The sequence below is a fragment of the Phasianus colchicus genome, chromosome 9 (genome assembly GCF_987193195.1).
Source record: "Phasianus colchicus chromosome 9, bPhaCol1.hap1.1, whole genome shotgun sequence".
NCBI classification, from domain to species: Eukaryota; Metazoa; Chordata; class Aves; order Galliformes; family Phasianidae; genus Phasianus; species Phasianus colchicus.
The window spans coordinates 27,929,259-27,948,083 of NC_143444.1; the positions used below are offsets into that span (position 1 = coordinate 27,929,259).

At 37.7% G+C, this 18,825-nt stretch overlaps 1 protein-coding gene across 3 annotated transcripts in view; it reads right to left on the reverse strand.

Moving 5' to 3' along the window:
* The window catches only part of USP24 (ubiquitin specific peptidase 24), a 59,731-nt gene that overhangs the window by 11,478 nt on the left and 29,428 nt on the right, over positions 1-18,825 (reverse strand). For all 3 annotated transcript variants that reach the window (XR_016469362.1, XM_031603153.2, XM_031603138.2), the window contains 29 exons: positions 18,231-18,297; positions 17,962-18,072; positions 17,465-17,563; positions 17,217-17,387; positions 16,468-16,553; positions 16,226-16,319; positions 15,810-15,965; positions 13,500-13,597; positions 12,643-12,738; positions 12,259-12,487; positions 11,313-11,472; positions 10,927-11,082; positions 10,266-10,336; positions 9,584-9,744; positions 8,689-8,750; positions 7,932-8,123; positions 7,510-7,627; positions 6,664-6,808; positions 6,126-6,245; positions 4,768-4,893; positions 4,479-4,577; positions 4,182-4,264; positions 3,816-3,957; positions 3,321-3,440; positions 2,709-2,929; positions 2,196-2,320; positions 1,446-1,587; positions 954-1,104; positions 453-548 (listed from right to left, as the gene is read on the reverse strand). Coding sequence is in view for 2 of the 3 variants with exons in the window: in XM_031603153.2 (XP_031459013.2) it covers positions 453-548; positions 954-1,104; positions 1,446-1,587; positions 2,196-2,320; positions 2,709-2,929; positions 3,321-3,440; positions 3,816-3,957; positions 4,182-4,264; positions 4,479-4,577; positions 4,768-4,893; positions 6,126-6,245; positions 6,664-6,808; positions 7,510-7,627; positions 7,932-8,123; positions 8,689-8,750; positions 9,584-9,744; positions 10,266-10,336; positions 10,927-11,082; positions 11,313-11,472; positions 12,259-12,487; positions 12,643-12,738; positions 13,500-13,597; positions 15,810-15,965; positions 16,226-16,319; positions 16,468-16,553; positions 17,217-17,387; positions 17,465-17,563; positions 17,962-18,072; positions 18,231-18,297 (3,697 nt within the window). In the remaining variant the exon portion in view is untranslated. The remainder of the gene's footprint in view (positions 1-452; positions 549-953; positions 1,105-1,445; positions 1,588-2,195; positions 2,321-2,708; positions 2,930-3,320; positions 3,441-3,815; positions 3,958-4,181; positions 4,265-4,478; positions 4,578-4,767; positions 4,894-6,125; positions 6,246-6,663; positions 6,809-7,509; positions 7,628-7,931; positions 8,124-8,688; positions 8,751-9,583; positions 9,745-10,265; positions 10,337-10,926; positions 11,083-11,312; positions 11,473-12,258; positions 12,488-12,642; positions 12,739-13,499; positions 13,598-15,809; positions 15,966-16,225; positions 16,320-16,467; positions 16,554-17,216; positions 17,388-17,464; positions 17,564-17,961; positions 18,073-18,230; positions 18,298-18,825) is intronic.

Genomic DNA, 18,825 nt, shown 5'->3' on the forward strand with positions numbered 1-18,825 from the left:
ACAGGAACAAACTTGCTGGAAGACCCACTATGTCTGTGGATTTAATAAATGCTGGTTTGTTTATTAATCCATAGCTACATTCAGAAAAACTAATTAAACTATATTCAAATGAAGGTCTATCAACTTCAAGATGACTAAAGCCAATTTTTGTATCTTTCAAACACAGAGGAGTTTCTGCCCCTGCAGAGCTCTGTTTGCATCAATTAATTTTACTTATTTTTAAATTATTATGGCACAATGACATTTTTCCCCACTGCTGCAGCAGAAGGCTGGAGTCAGCTTTGAGATGGATACTATCAGTGTGAAGAATTACTGAAGTCAAAGAATAGCTCAGTTTGAAAAGCAAAATCATACCAAACACTTCTCTTCTAAATTTCCTGTTTTGAGGCTTCTTTAACTATTGCTAGTTAGTATTTTCAGAGTACTCAAATATTAAAAGTCTCCTTACTTACAGCATTTAGTGAAGCCAGTGACAGAACAAAACTGAAGTAGTCACTACTGTATACATCTCTGTTCTTCATAAATTTCAGGTTTTCATCTCTCACCATCTGCAGATTTTTAAAAAAAGGCAAAAAATTACAACACTGCTAAAAAAGCACTTAACTGACATTTGATCTCACACAAATACGTATGGTGTTTAAAAAACCAGAGACAGACCTATTCTGTTCATACTCTGAACCACTACTTCAGTGGAGGGGGAAAATATATGGGAAACTCAGAAGACTGATGTAAAACCAAGAAATGATGAGTCAGTTTCGGGAGAAGTAACAACAAAACATACAACAATGCATCACTGAACAGCCTGTTACCTTTATATTTGAACCCAGTCACTTCCTAACTTTGTGTTCAGTAATGGAATTGCCTCAAGGTCACCTTCAAAGTTTCTGTCTTCCTCTTATCGTGAGCTTAAGCTTTGTATGAACAGCATTTAACTAGAACTTTGAGTGCTCTACCTGGTATATCCGTACAGGCATCTTCTCCACAAAAAGTCCCTTTTTTTCACCTTTTCGGACCAGTTTAGTTAAGATGGACAGGCGATCACTGTTGGGTCTGTGGGGTCGTGGTGATGACTGGGGTGAAATTTCTGGTGAAGACGGAGCAGATCTAAAACATAAGAATATCAAAGGCAATAATGTAACTCTGACAAATCTCCAGTTCAAGTCTTAAAATACCAATAGGGCCAGTATCACCTTAAGGCAAATTCAGATGACAGTCTAAATTATTTCTGAAGCTGTCAGTCAGCTTGAATTTCTTATTCCAACAGTGACACAAGTATGGAAGAGGAAGTTACAAAAGCAATAAAAGGCCATTCATTAAGCAGCTTAAAGAAAAGCAGGAGGATAAGTATGCTCCTATGTGAAACAAGAATTATTCATGCCTTCATTCTGGAGATGAATCTGTACACCAAAATAGGAGAAGCCTTTATGGATACAAGAGAAACTTACAGTGAGAGGTCCTCAGCTTCCTGACGCACGACACTCACTCGACTTTTCTTTGGTAAGACTGGAGAGTTCTGGTCAGACACTCTCTGATAAAACAGCATGTAGGCATTCCAGTATCGCCGCCGCACATCAGGGTAAGGGTTAGCTGATGAGAGAAGAGGCATTTGATGAACCTTTGGAGATTTAGAACTCTTTTCATTCCTACAGTAGAGCAAAACTGAGTGTGCAAGCACTGAAGACTGCAGTACAGTCACTTCTTGGATCAAAAAAATCAGTCTATGTTAGAGAAGAAGAAAAACAACTCAAAAGTAAAGAACACATGTATATTAGGATGATAATCATCAAAATTACTCAGCATGTGAATAATGGTATCAATGCATTTGGAATTAATTCCTTAGAGCACTGAAAAATTTAACTGTGATCCCAAAGCACATTTTATGCACATTCTAATTAGCCTAAGATAAGATCTAGTTTGTATTTTCTTCAAACCATTTTAACAATGTGCCATTTTACTTCTGAATCTTCTGTTATTAAGTCCACAAAGAGTTGAACAGTGAATACAGTTTAACTAATATTAGGTCATACACAAATGACTATGTCCTTCAGTAAAACAGAATGCTTTGGCTAGAAATTGTTTGGGAAGAACAATTAGACCAAGTCATGCAAAGAGGATCTAACAGACTCAGCTCCAACACTACTGAGAACTGGTATGAGATACAAAGCTACTGTAAATTAATCTTCAATTCTACTTACATTGATCATAGACTTTAGGTCTATATTCTCCACCAAAACATTCATATTCCAAGGTCTCATCAGTTAACTCAAATTCTTCAACAACAGTGTCATTAAATTTATACCACTTTCCCTTTCCACATCCCCTGTTGTCAGAACAGAAACCATGTTATTTGAGTGTTCAGCCAAAAACAGCAACAAAAACAATCACCAAGGAATACCACAGAAAGGAAGGCCCTTAACACACATTTGTTTTGACATGAAATAGAAAACTATATCAATGACAAAACTTGATTAAAAAAATTAAGCTTGATTAAAAACATTAGTGAAGCCCATAATCGGCAACTATGTGTCACAAAAAGCATTCAGAATACAACACAAGATACATAACAGTTCATGAGACTTTGATAATGTTGACAGCAATACTGGATGTTAAGAAAGAAATGGTGCTTCCAATGAGCTCTGAATGGCTCATTATACCTTCCTAAAACATGTAGTCTTTAGAATCACTATGTGAACCTTCTTGGTTGTTACCTCCTGTCCTTTATAAAGGAGTAGTAATGCCCTGCATGAGCCTGGCCACTGTGAACAATCACACCAACAAGCTCATAGTTCTCTGTAGGTGCAACTTTCTTCCTTGGGGACCCTCCACCTCCTTGATCCATGTTTCTACCATTATCCCCCACTTCTGAGGACGAGTCCTGGCGAGCCATCCCTGACACAGTGTAAGGCTCCATGTTCAGCATCCAGGGGAACTGTTTGAAGAGAGATTTTAGATTAAACAGATTATGTAATGCACTCACTCAGTGTAATTTTATAAGTTGTATTAATACTTCCCACGTTGTAAATACTACAAGAAAGCACGGTGCTACAACTTTTGGTTCTCCTGACACAGAATTTTAATAAAATATCCTTAGAGGCTTTTACTCATGCTTTCTGAAAGGAGTCTGAGAATGCTGCAGACAAGGACAAAGGAAAAATACTTCTTTTCTTTAGCATGATCATATTGTACCACATGTTCAAAAGCCCAGTACCAAAATGTGAGGGAAAGAAGGGAGAATAAGAAGCGTGAGTGCTTCCATTTTTCATTAAGTGGAGAGAAAGGGGAGGAGTAGGAACAAGAAGCATAGTGGAAAGTATTCTTACCCTTATTTGTTCATCATATTTAATAGAACGTCCGCTTTCCCAGTCAAAGCCAAATCTCATCAGGTGTATCACCAACAGGTTCGGTAAGACCTTAATGCATGTGCGCTTCACTGTAGTTCTCTTAAAAAGGAGAAGAAAGTATTGTCTTCATCTATGTACCTCAAACATCTCTAGTTTCTCTATAGATGTTTGATTCCAGCCACCTGATGTACAATACAGCTACTGGAGATAGGATAACTCTAATGCTGACAGAGTACTATCACAATTAGAGAGGTTGTGCAGTAGACTGGTATGTTTCAAAACATTCTACTGTTCTGCCATCCTCTAAATGTTCATTTCACAATACAAGTTACAGGAAATGCAGAACACCACCTGCATCTGTTTAACTTTTTGATTACGAAAGAGTAAGCAAAATTTAAGGCTTCATGTGAGCACGTAATGCTTATGAAAACAACAAAGCACAGCTGAATATTTTTTCACAGACATTAAGAATACCTTTTCTTTGCATTTTTCACAGTAGTACGCATTACTTCCTTCCAGAACTTCTCCCCTAACAAATTGATCCAATGATATTTCCAAACTTTGACACGAAGTCACACCTAAGTTGAGAGCCATGAAGGCTTCCTCTCGCTCATATCTAAATTAAAGAGGAAAAATGGTAAATACATCGACAGAGTAGAACCTCTCCAACTTGCATCAACAAGACATGTGCTTATGAAATAAGACTGTTTGCCACATAACTATCAACACCTATGATATTTACAGTCAATGGCATATTATCCCACCTTTTAGTGCTGTTTTGATCTACATATTTTAACAGTTATGGCAGCTGATATTTAACACACTAAAATGTAACATTACCTGTGAGGACAGTCCTTGCAGATCTTCTGATCAGAAAAGATACCTTGAAAAGTATTCTTAAATATTTGGTCTCTTCCTATTTTCTGTTGGAGATGTAAAATTAGACATCAGTTGTATATACTGGCAGACTGAAAGACCAAGTATACAATGTGAATTTTAAACTCCTGAATGTTACTTAGATTGTAAAATAATTCCAGTGGTTCTTTGCCTTCTCTTTCAAGACAAAAAAGAAGAGAACAGAGAAAAGGTATCAAAAAGATGCATGTATACAAGGAAAAAAATCCCTGAAGATTTTACCTTGAGGTACTCATCCATTTGATCTATAAGACTGGTAAAGAACTCGTAAGCATCCTGTTGTTCTCGAACATAAAGTTCCTTATTCCACATCTTGAAGATCTAAACAAAAATATATACATATTTAAAGAGGTAGTTGTTCCACATAAATATCACTTAAGTCTTTTTTTTAAAATAAATGTTATATTTACACATTCTGAATTTTTGAGGTAAAACTTAATCCCTAGAATTTCTGCAGTGAGAGAACAGTGAATAAACGACTGCTAAGTAGGAGAGCAAAAAGAAATAATACCTTCCAAAAGTTCTCAGGTACATAATACTGTAGTTTGCTTTCCATTAAGTGACCAAAAAGAGACTGAACTTGATAGAACACATTATCATCTGGGTTGTCGGTATCATCATCAATGGAAAGCAGAGCCTAGGAAAAAACAAATGCAATAATTTTGATAAGAACTAGTTTAATAAGGTTTTCACGACAAACATTATTTGTTTGACAACTTAGAGCAATAATTTATTTGAGCCTCTATATATTCTTAGTATGTATTTATATAGAGAGCATTATCTACATATACACACATACATTTTTGTTCTTATTTTTTAAAACAATTGTTGATTATTTGATCAATGGTGCTAAAATGAACTTGCATCTCAGACAATGGTAATTCAGAGAATCATAAAATGGCCTGGGTTGAAAAGAACCACAATGATCATCCAGTTTCAACCCCCCTGCTATGTGCAGGGTTGCCAACCACCAGATCAGGCTGTTCAGAGCCACATCCAGCCTGGCCTTGAATGCCTCCAAGGATGGGGCATCCACAACCTCCTTGGGCAACCTGTTCCAGTGCTTCACCACCCTCTGTGTGCAAAACTTCCTCCTAATATCTAACCTAGATGTCCCCTGTCTCAGTTTAAAACCATTCCCTCTTGTCCTATCACTATCCATCCATATAAACAGTTGCCCCCCTCCTGTTTATATGCTCCCTTCAAGAACTGGAAGGCTGCAACAAGGTCTCCCTGGAGCCTTCTTTTCTCCAAGCTAAACAAGCCCAGTTCCCTCAATTTTTCTTCATAGGAGCGGTGCTCCAGCCCTCCATCATCTTTGCAGCCCTCCTCTGGATCCATTCCAAGAGCTCTACATCTTTCTTGTGCTGGGGGCCCCAGGCTTGGGCACAATACTCCAGAACAGGGCCTCTCAAGAGTCGAGTAGAGGGGGACAGTCTCCTCCCTCTGTCTGCTGGCCACCCCCTTTTTTTTTTTTTTTTTTTAAATGCAGCCCAGAACACATTCATGAGCTGCAAGTGCACACTGCTGCCTCATGTCCAGCTTCTCATCCACCAGGACCCCCAAGTCATTCTCCGTAGGGCTGCTCTCAAGGAGTTCTTCCCCCAGTCCCTATAAATACCTGGGATTGCCCCAGCAACACCTTGCACTTGACTTTGTTGAACCTCATTAGATTCTCACGGGCCCACTTCTCCAGCCTGTCCAGGTTCCTCTGGATGGCTTCCCTTCCCTCTAATGTATCGACTGCACCGCTCAGCTTGGTGTCATCTGCAAACTTGCTGAGAGTGTACTCGATGCCATCCTTTATGTCATTGATAAAGATGCTGAAGATTTTGAAAAGATGACCTTGAGGACATTTGAACCAATTACCTCTGGGAGACCAGGCTGCATATACAGCTGCTGGAAGACAGCATTCATATAACAAGTAGCACCACCATTCTTCAGTCCCACAAATCCTGAAATGGAGCGACTATCCACTGGTGGAAGATACTGAAATGAGAAACATTTTTTGTCCCAGTAAATTATGGAACGCATGAGATTCCAAAAAACATTACAGCTTTTATAATCACCCTTACATGAGCTGTCAAAAGCAATTTCATGGAAAACCAGGAATATAAAATCTGAAACATCACAAGAGCTATATTTGTTCACTTATATAATATTTAGCAGAAAACATAAGGAACAGCCTAAAACATCTACAAATTGCTAGTTAGACAACGCTTTCTCCTTATCCAGATAATTGACAAAGACTCAGAGCATTTGCTTCAAATGGATCTTCATTTACTTGTCTGCTTTCTTCTTGTCATTTCAAATTGAAGACTATGGAAATTAAATGAATGAAGCAGTTAACCAAATCACAGAGCTCCAAACCACAGGAGCACAAATGAAGAGAAGGCTACTTGCTTACATCAAACTCCTTGGTAAGAGCTGGGTCACACTGATGATGCATAGAAAGCAGCTCTTTTGTAATAAGCTGAAGATTGGAAGGTGAGCTATCAGCCAGCATTACTAACACTTCATAGGCAGCTAATCGGCTATCTGCTGTACTGCACCTAAAAAGGAAACCACAATTGAGAATTATTTTGAAGATGACTCAATTATTTCTAATTCTAGAAAGCCACATTACTTGGAACAAGTGGCAACTGCTCAAAAGAACTAGTTTAAATGCTAAAAAAACTGAGATACTGTAGAGTGGTATTTTTTCTTTCTTGGGGAGACAGGAAGGAAAGCAATCAGTTAATACAAACTCATAGTGGCTCAGAATATCTCAGGTACAAGGAGACTTGCTCAGCATTAGCTTTTTATAAAAAATAGTTATTCCAAAAGATAAAAAAAGAGTTAAAGGCATTTTTGATATCTTCATTTAAAAGGGGCTTGTAAAGTTTCCTGCTTGTGCTACAACTTGACCAAATTCCCTAGTGAAGATGAGCAAAAGGAGTATTCTTTGACCTCAGGAAATCAGCACTCAGTTATGCTTGCAGTTCTTCATTGGTCTAAAACGCAAAGCATAGCCTTTGGAAGTACAGATTTTGGGTCACACAAAAGAACATAGAAAAATTCTTCAAAAAGAACTTACAAAGACACTATTTGGACAATGATATAGGAAATGTATAAATTGGAAAGTTACACTCAGAAGAAATACTCCTACATCAGTATGATGAACTTCTTGTATCTGTAGCCCCAGTGTGGCTGACATTTGCATTCCTGAACACCACTTGGACAAAATCCAACATTAATGAAAAAGCAATTTTACTTTGGATGAAAGTCTTGCTGACTGATTGCAGCACTGCCTGCTGGAGAATGGCTATTCAGAATAATCCTGGATGCTCGGAAGAGGAAGTCATCCAACAATGGCTTTATCAAAGATGAACCTGTAACACAAATCCATATCTACTGTTAAACATATTATTGTAAATGTCAAAAGGTCCTCTGTAACAGTAAGGTCACTTAATATCACCATATCAACAAAACTGCATCCAAATGGCTTACCAGGTGTCACAAGTACAATAAAGATACAGTCAACACTACTTCTCCTTCAGCTCTCAGTCACTCCCACTGATATATTATAATGTCTTCACAGGTACTTTCTACTGATTAAAACATTTTCTAAGTCATTTTTTCAGTGCTGTACACTAGTCCAAAAACTAGTCCTTTAGAATAAAAAGGAATACTTACCAACCATTTCCTTCTCTGCCCCACAGAGCGAAAGGAGAGTCTTGATGAGCCTCAAGTGTCCTGCTAATAGGATGTTATCAGCTTCACTGGTCTCACACTCAGCTGTGCGGTTGGGTTCAAAGTTTTCTAGCCAGGTAATCTCATCTTCTAACATGGCAGCTGGGCTTATCTTTAGTTGTTCCATTTCTGATGCTACAAGACAAAAGAACCCCCCTACCCTAAGTCTGTAGAATTTAAATACAAAGAACTTCAAACAGTTTAGTAATTAATGTATGTTATGACAATGCTACATGCCACTTTAATAGGAGGCACTACACAAAGCAGTTTATAAGAAAGATCACAGTGTTGGAGCCTACTATCTGTCACTGATGCAGACTGCATTACTTTAGAGAAAAAACAGAATACAGAAACTTAGAAGACAGATACTTCTTTGAGCAGGAACAGCATCTAGCCACATGTGTATTGGGTTGTGTTACACACCATCACGATCAGCAACTTCAAACACAGATAGGTAACTTCATGCACAAACTCCTACCTAGGTACTGTACAAACAACCAGACCTGGAGTTCAGATGCCTTGCAGTTAAAACACCAAGAATGGTCTATTTCAGGCATTAACAACACAGAATAGCTAGCACATCAAGTTAATGGTGAAACAACCTCCTCACAAAGTCTAAATTCTACGTCTCATCAACAGAAGGAGGGAACATTTGGAAGTTGCAAGCAGAATGACATGCATGTAATCCAAACATACTTACAAGTGAGGTCATCCAATAACTGACATCTCAGATCAAAATATTCGGTACACTGGGACAAAAGTCTAGACAAGTTACAAGTAGAAGAAAGGTTTTAAAATTCAAATTAGAAACTTTTTTTTCCTATGCAGTTAACTTTAAGGCCCTCATGCTCTGTTCTTCTACCCTAAAATACTGTAGCTATTTAAGTATGCTTCTTGGCATGCACACTACAGCTTTAACAAATCACTTCTGAACTTTTTGAATATTTAGTCTTGCTTTCATCCCTCACTTCACAACATATCAAATAACATCAAGCTTTAGATTCTCATTTACTCCTTCGCTCAGATTCCTCTATAAATTACTGTTCAAAGTTATTGTTAAATTCAACATTTGTCCAATCAGAGAAAAGTCAACACAACCAACACTTACAGTCTTTACAGCTGTAATGATTAACATTAGCAGCAAGAAAACACATGAGATTCTTGCTTCAGACATCACTAATAGGGCTGGGGCATTCTGGTTCAATTTCTGCTGTGGATCTGTGAAATACTACTAAATAAATCCAATGTTTCTGTCATACATCCCATCACCTCTACACCTCATTGTGGAACTCCAATCTGGTTTTGACTACTGTGAGACCATCCTGGCAAGAGCAGGCCTATTTAGCAATTAGATCTTCCTAGAAGTCAAATAAGCCAGACTTTGAGTTCACAGAGGAAGAGTTGTACCTTATAAACTAGAGGAAAATAAAGCTGAATTTTTCCTATTTCAGACTTCCGGAGCATGACAGGAATGTCTACTTTCCATAGAATTACAAAAAGACAGTTTAAATCAGTTATAGCTTAGAGATTCCATGGCATTACTAATATAAAAACACTATAAATTTCCTTCCTCAGCCAACATGCATATGACTCACCTCTGGTTAATCCCTCTCATGATGCTGGTTGGTGACCAAAGAGGCAGCTGGGCACCAAGGATAACACTCAGGAGAAACTGGTTTGGCTTTTGTACATCTGGATGAGTTGATGTGTCAGTTTGACTGAGGGTGTACAACTGGTCACAAGCAACACGACGAATCTGAAACAGCACTGTTGTCAAGCACTACACCTTACTCAAAGATTGCTAAAAATGCACACTTTCTTTGGTTACAAATCTAACAAAAAAATATTTTAAGAGGGTTCAGACGCTGGGAAGAATTTTCCAAAAGCTCAGAGAAGTGCATTAGTTGCTACCCAATCTTCTGAGATGCAAGTTACCTGTAACTTCCCTTTGCTGTGAAGGTAGAAGTACTATAGAAGTCTAGAAGGTAGAAGTATATAGAATGTCTAATCCAAATGAGACTGCTGCTGTTACACTGCTCACAGCACAGCCTCATGCCCCTTGGATTAAACAAATCTAAAGAATGCAGTACTTCAGCATTTGCTATCAGCACAGTACAAAATACTGGAATCACTAAAATTACAGACAGGTTATTTATTCGTATGCAAAAAAATGTTCAAATAGTTGTAATGTAATATTATCTTTAGACCTCATTAAATGAACAAAGTATACAAATTTCACTGAAACATTTAAGTAGTTTTCAGACAAAGGAGGCTCACCTCAGCACTTGGTGATCCAAGCAGTATGTCAATAATAAAATCAGCAACACAAGGCAAATTGTAAAAAGATCCTAGAATAGAACAATACCAGGCTATTTTTTTCTAAAATAATCATTTAAAATCAGTTAGTTACAGTCTTATGTTAAAATGACCACAGGACCGAGAATACCTCCCCTCCTATAACACCAAAAAGCAGTAGCAGGTATTTGTATGCTTCTTCATTTCCTTCCCTCACCATAGAGTGGCACTATCTCATAAAAGCATTTTCCTTCTCTCATCTCCAGAGTTTACAGTTCTTGTACACAAAGGTTCAAGTACTGAACATTAGCTATGCAAACAGCAGCACGTGCTATTCCCTACTTCAAGGCTAGTACAAATATTTATATACTGGTGCTATGTTAGCTTACCCAATGAATTTCACTAAGGCACAGCACTACATGCCTTGTTTCATACCCACCTACTATTTATTCTTTTGGAAAAAAGAAACAAACAAAAAAACAATACCAAAAAACACAACTGCTTTTCAAAAATGAGATTGTATATTTCTCACTTGGGTTGTCTCAACAAATTTTTCATGTTTTTTTTTTTTCTTTACTGCCTTCAAAAGCTTTCAATCACCTTTTACATTCCAAGTAGTGAGTAATCCAATTCTATTTCATACCTAGCTGCTGACTGCGTAGCTGAAGGCAGGTTACTAATAGAGACAAGGCTTCTCCAGCAATCAGAGCATCTTTGGTAGATACGGACTGCTGTCTCACACAGATACCAGCATGCAGTGCAGTTGGCTCTCCTTCACTTCCTGAGCTGCAATTACTTCCTGCATTGAGAAATGAAGAAACACTATAATCCATTGCGTTTTTGAGATATTTTCAGCTTTTGGTCATTTCTCAGCAACTTAAAAATCTTCTCTAAATGCCACATGAACGTACAGCATTTTTCTCAGATTTCCGTAATTGAATGAATTCAACATCAAGTTTCTCTAAAGTTCAATTATGAGCAAACCAACAATTTTCTTCAGTAAGATGGTTTAGAAGCACAGCAACCTACCTGAGCTGCTAAGTCTGTTTCGAATCCCTGCAGGAAATAAAGTGTTGTTTTCTTTTATTGGCTGACTACTCCCTACGAGGTCCAGTCGTCCTGCAGCAGCAGCCCAAGAGAGTCGCATGAAGCAAGCCACTGTGGAAGTGAAATCATTCACCTCCATAGTCTGAAGGAACAAGAAGCAACAGTTACTTCCGTGATCTTCAACAGCCTTAGTTAATCACTGGGATAAGAGGAATGTATCTCTTCTGGATCAGGTCAAATACACGTTTGATTTTCTTTTCGTCTCCTCTAAATAGGCTCAAAGATATTTCTATCTTTTTTATTCCAGAGAAGGGGAGATTACTACTGCCCACTGTATAGAGAGTAATTTGATTTTAAATTCTCCATTCATATACCCTTTACCATATCTGCAATTATTAATTTAACCATGTTAATTTCATTCACATCAATCAAATTGGAAAGCACTGGCTAAGAATCTAAGATAGTATAATCACTACAATAACTATGAAGTTCTTTCAATCAGATATGGCTTTCAAATGGTTTGAGCTCTGTCAGCTTACAATGTTTCAGTAAACACAAGGTCAAGCAAGAACTCTCTCCTTTTTGTTCCCTCAAAATAAACGAGAATAAGGTCTTGAGAGCTGAGAACCATGACTGAAAATAAATTGTAAGCAAGATTTCTGTGCATCTCTATTTCTTGCAGGCAGCTTTGGAGCACTGCTTCCCTTCGTAGTCCAAAAATAATTCCAATGACTAAGTAAAATCTTAACATTCAGATGAATGTTAGGATAAGAGACCGACGGCATGGATTTTCCAAGACTTTTAAATGGAGGCTGGCAAAGAACCAGTAGAGAAGGTAGACTTTTGACTAAAAATCCAGGAGTTACACAGCTGTCACCGAAGAGCCCACCACTGCTATACCACCATAAATTATTAAACACTTCCTTACTTGTATGGCAACTCTTGCTGCTGGTATGATCTCTTCTACCCTAATGGAGGATCTATCAGACACAGAGAGCTGTCGGTAGGATGACTTCTCAGGTGTTCCACAAATGGACATCTGCCTACTTGCTTGTCGGCTGACGTTACGGAAGGGACGTGAGGACAATGCTTCTACTCCATCTTTAATAAAATCTTCATCCAGTAAGGTAGGCATTGTCTGGCCAACAAGCAAGAACCTACATTTACAGAGCAGAAACATCCAGTTTATTTTTCAACGCTTAGAGCAAACGAGTGAAAAAGAACTCAAAGTACCAGTTTATCTTAAACATGGCAAGCCACCCTCCAAAAGCCAAGAAAGCAGCACTCTCTCTAATGAAAAGAAATCACATACCTTGCAAGTTGCAGACAGATGGAATAAACCCCCTGTCTGGTTTCATAGTCTACTTCTGATGGAATGGAATCCCTCTGCATCACATTCACCACCAAACTTAAAAAGAAATCAATAACACAGGTTCTGTTTTAAAGTATTTTACATTAGGAGAGCACTGCAATTAATTTATCTCCATCCTTCCCTCCTCCTATTCATCAGCTGAATGCCAATTACAACTGCCACTCGGGCACCTTTGGATACTAACATTCCCATTTTCCCCTGCAGCATTTACAGACCGGAGATTTCTGTTCCCGATGGTGAACTTCAGGACTTATAGGGGCTGGGGTGCAAAAATGACTTAAGACCAACATGTACTTGTGTCAAATTTATCAAGATTAAGTAGTAAAGCTAGGTCTTCCAAACTACTCACACTGTATCTTAATCCATCTGAAGGGCCCGGGTTCTGGAGATGGTCAAATTCAATTGTTCTCAATGCACAATCTATACTTTGACAACTAAAAACTGCCTGCTATGTCTATGAAGGACATTGTGTGTGTAAAGAACACACTTACAAATTTGAACTGAAATAATTAAATAACTATCCAAACATCCACTACTTTGGTATAAGCTATGATTTACAAGCTTATCTGTGCCTACCTTTATTTTGGGGTTTAACAACATACACTCCATTACATTACAGTGGTAGCTACAGCTACCTTTCCAGATGCTCACTAATGAGAGAATAGCTTTGGATGGACTTTTCCTCTGGAAAAGAAGTTTAAAGCTTTACTATTGTGCTGCATCACAGAAAGCAGAACCACACAGAAATGCTATCTACATGAAGTGTTACAAATGGATTCAAGATTTTGAAATCTAACCTCAAACCTCCTGCTCTGAGAAAATTTTCACAGAAGGACTTAGCACAGTTTCTCGCCATTTCATCATCTGCAGTTGGCATCAGCTTGGAGCTCAGTACCTAAAATAAAGTATCCACACACAAATCTTAGTATTCTTTTACTGTGAAGATCAAAAGTAAAATAGAAAAAAATATATAAAAAAAGAAATTAGCAACATAGCTACATGAAGCTCTACTTTGCTAAGATAAATCAGTCTAAAAATATCCAGGACAACAATATCTATTATAGATATTCATCCTGTACCAGAAGGCATTTTTCCTTTACTGCTGTTTACTGACTAAAAGGAGGTGCATACTCTAGCACATGAAATGTGTCTTCAGGCTCAGAAGTAGCCCTTAAAGAACATAAATCCTTCTCCTTTTTAGATTTTCAGCATCCAATAAAACATCCTACAGATGGATTACTTATCTCATGTCTCTTGAAATATAACTGTACTATAATTTTTTTTTTTTAAATAGTCCAGATAATTCTACAGTCCACCAACACTAAACCCTACAAAAAGCCATTAGACTCAGAAATATGGCCATAAGGAATTCTGCAGTTTCTGTGGATCAGACTTCACACACATTTGTAATCCATTTCACTTCATTTTTACTAAAATGAATAAATTACTAGGTGTTATTTACTTTCTCGAGAAGAGCCTTTCATATGTACAGCCAACAATGCTCCACACAGAAACACACGATATATCCTTTCCATGCTCACTGGACAGAAACATGGTTTACAGAGTTCCAGTTATGAAATCTTATTACAACACTGCATAATACAAACATGAACAACTTTAACATTTTCATCTCTTTCACATGCTCTAAAATTTGAGGTGAACATTTTCCAGACTGGTTCCCATAATTGTGACAGATAAGCAGCTGGGGGAGATAAAACATAATGCCACCTTTTCCTGTCAGAACTCAGTTTCTAGTTGGCTTGATCAGATTTGAGGCTTAAGTCCATTTGTAAAAATCGACACACCTAATCCAATTTACTACTACTTACCCTTTGCCAGAAAACCAGGCAATTTCTATCAGATAAAATAATGAAAGAAAGTACTAAAAGAAGTAGACAGCCATGTTGTCATACTGTAATACAAACTACAGTTCAACAAGATATCCTTGCTGGGATACGTTAAGACGTTTGCTTTTGGTTGCAAAACTTGGCAGTGTATTTCAGAGATATTAATATCTTTCATTCCAGTTGGACAGAAAAAGGAGAAATACTAACACTGCAAGGGGATATCAGTGTGGGAAGATGAGAAGTGAATGCTAAGACCGCAGAAATGCAAAAGAAAGGGACTACAAAAAGATTCCTACAACCATCTTAAAATACATCGAAAATAACAGAACAGTAACTGGTTTACTGTATTTGATGCCGCAGGCAACCAGTCCTGCAACTTCACATTGTTCAGGCAGTATTTGGAATTAAGAGTGGGATCTGTGAGCAGAACTAGGAACTGTCCAGTTTCCTACAGTGTGCTTCAATGTGTTGTAACACCAGCACCACCTGAACTCTCTTATATTCTCTAAAATCAATACACTGAGCACTTAGGAAGAGTCTTTTTTACAGCGTCCAAGCCAGTGTTTTGAGTTCTGAATAAATAACTTACTTAGAATACTTTGGGTTAACAAATTATGTATATTCCACTCACTTTGCATGCACAGTTAAAACAGACCAGAAGCTCCTGGGTAAAAGCCCTTCGCATTTGGATAGTGAAAATTCTTCATAACTGAATGCTTCTCAAGAAATATTCCTCCTTAGCCTCTACAGACAGAATATGGTATACTTATGTAGAAGTTAGCTTTTTTTTTGCTAGCTCCCTCTGAATTGCTAGTATTACTCTCCCTTAAAATAATTCAACTTTCAAATGAGTTTGAGTAAGAACAGTAACAGCTCCCATTCGTCTTTAGAAGTTCCAACATTTTTATATGGTAAGAAAATCCACACTCAATTTCTGGAGATTCAGGCAGGGAATTGTACCTAAACAGAAAGGAATTTGATATTTCTTTGCTTTTCTTCACATAAATTAAAATATTCCTTCTACCTGGCAAATCACAACAACAGGAGCCTGGCTTCACAGTACAGTCTCCTCTAAAGGGGGAACTGTTTTACCTCCTCTGTTGGGAATTTTATCTCATACAGAAAAGCAGACTGTGACACAACTTATGCATTTCTGCATAAAGCCCTTATGGTGGATTTGAGGCCTCCTGCAAAAAAAAAATTCCAACTAAAGCCTTAGCACTTGGAAACACAAGTAAACAAGTAAATTTGATTTCTTACCTCTAAATTGTAAAGTACTCTGAAGGTAGACATGCCCGGAGCAAAAGATCTGAATAGACTTTCCAGTATTGAACTAGCACTGGGCTGATGTTGGTGTTTTGAAGACAAGGATGGGGATTTTGAAGACTGAGAACTTGATTCTGATAGCAGCGTTTTCTAGGAGGAATATGCCACAGAGGATATATTTTTAGACTACTGCATTTTGTTGTGATTGTCAATACACCTCACATAATCCCTGTAATAACCTGCTTGCCTCTAACTGCTCAGAAATATGTCACTAATCCTTAAGATGAGCATTGTTTAGTAGAGTTTCTAATTTGTCACAGACTGTCATCTGAAACACAGTTTAAAAAAAAAAATACTAGTAAAATGCTTCTTGTTAAGCTTTCCAAGACTAGTTACTGTTCAATACGTACCTTCCTTCCCAGGGAATCAAGCTGATCAAGTGCCTCCTGAATAGCTGGGTCAGTGGGAATTAAGAGCAGAAGTTTTCTCACTCGCAGTGTTATTCTGAAAAGTTACCAGAAATTATTTAGGCAAAGGAAGGCGCAGCCACACAATGGCCAGGTAGATGCCTTAACACTGTAAAATAAGCAACTATTTGAAATTTGCAACATAAGCATTTCTGCAATATTTAATAACTACTTAGCTTGCTTACCTTGGCTCCTCTAGATTGGCAAGCTGGTAAAGCATATCAAACACATTACACACGAGAGCCATGACCACTCCAGGGAGGGATTTCTCCTGAGAAGTAAGCAGAAATACAATTTGTTTTTTTCTTCCCAACTCTATTCTATAAAATTTAATAGAGCTTTTAATTGAGGCAGAATCACAGAACAAGGCAACCAACATAAATGCCAACCTGGCCAAGTGAAGTTCCACCTACTTTCTTGATTGAGACAACCGAATTTTGCCATTATATCACTTTCCTTATAACAACTAAGTTTTCATGTCAACTATTACTTAAAATGCACATATAAAGCAGACTGAACATGCTGATACTTTTGAGTCTACTTTCACACTACAGCTTATTAACGGTGTAAGTCTGGAAATCTCTGCTCTAGCCAAGTATGTAGCCTCAAAATTACATCACTCAAGTCACATGTTTAAAGATTTAACAAAAGATCTGCAGAGATAACAAGCACTAACAGGCTACACTAAGTGACAAAACTGTTTTTCTGAAGACCAATTCACATGCTTAAGAGCACAAGTGTATTTAAATGGTTTGTTTCAATTTTTGAGAGGAAACCCAGGCTGGTAAGGACTGGATGCTCAAGCTGATATGAACAGCTGCTGCCCCAGCTCACTGTACTCATTCCACCACCCCAGCTGTGTACTACATCCACTGCTGTTCTGCTCCCCACTCCTTTCAAATTCAAGGGAAGTTTCCAGGCTATTATGCTGTACCTGTTCCATTGCATAGGATGAACTAAATACACTGCTGCTGTTGCTGGAACTGGTTGAGGAATCAGCCGAGCTCCCTGAAGGTGTCCCACTGCCTGATGTTTTCACTGTAAGGACTTGTTCATCAGAGAAACCCAATTGGTGGAGTAATTTCTGATCTTTATTTACTGTTAGCTGCAAGAATATATTCATAATTAAGTTCTGAAAGAGAGATTCAATTTTATAAAGAATGAAAACTCTAGTTAACATACCAGGCTGTCATTGGCAAATATCTGTATGTTATCCACAGGAGAATTCAACATCTTTGCTATCTTCCACCTGATGCTCCCTACAGTTTCATTGCTATGAGCCTGTAAAAGTAAAAGACATTGGTTTAGTAAGTTTGCTCAAGTACTAAATAGCAAGAGAAAAAAAAAATCCTCCTTTAAAATTTTCCTGCTTCTCTGCATAGAGTGGTAAAGGTATTATGGTACAAAAAAAAGACTAATAATGTAGGACAGTACAAGAAATGCTTTCACTGACAGCAAGCAAACAGCTTTTCTCACACACTGCAATGATTATTCAAATCCATTTATGCTACAGACATTTCTTACAGAAGCCTTCTGCACACATTGAGCATTTACAAATAGATTTTTCAAGCTGACTGTAGTCCTTGAAAACAGCTTCCTCTGTAAAAATCAGGCATCAGAAAGACCCTCAACCATGTATGTAATCAACGTGGCCTGACACGCAACCTGTGCATACATACCTCTATGGTGAAGGTATCTTTGGTAGATTCATATGTAACATTAAGAGTTAAAAGATGTCCATGAAAAGAGGCACCGTGAGGTAGAATAGTTCGGGGCACAGAGTAAAGGTCCTGCCAGAAGAGAGGACAATGGTAAATGCCATTAATGCCATAAATACCATTTATGATGGCAAAGAGCAAAGTTACTAGAGCTACATGGGCTTAAACTGCTTCTACTATTTTTAAGAAATTGCTTACTAAACAAGGCTAAGAACACATCATCATCTTACCTCTATTGTTATTACATAACGCTCTGCCAACAACAGCAGTCTCTCAATTATTACAAGTTTAGTAGACCTAGGGATAAAAATCTATAGTCAGTTGCTTGTCTTGGAGGTTAATTTTTCCAAGCCCATGTGTAGCAGTTGTGAATCAGCTGTTTTTAAATGCAGCTCCTTAAAACTAGGAGTATTTCAGTCAAAATGAACTAGGAAAACAAGGTCAAGAATTTTGCATTACATTGAACTGCAGAAGCTTCATGCTTCTAGAGCTCTCCACCCCCGCGTTCATATATTTAAGCTATACACATTTAAGTATGCATAAATTAAGTGAAAGGATGAAGATGCATATCTCTCCTAATTTAAAAAAGCCAAAAAAATACCACCACCAAACAAAACCCAAGAAATCCCTACTGCTCAAGAAACAAGACTAGTAAGCCAATACTTAAGACGACTTTATTATTATTATTATTTTTTTTTTTAGAAGACTCAGTCTTTTTATTTTGATATTTTTTAATTGCTACTTTTTAAGTTTCAGGCACAGCTAAAATCTTTTCAGAACTCAAATTACATTATAACAGAATACAAAATTACCAGTACTAAGTGA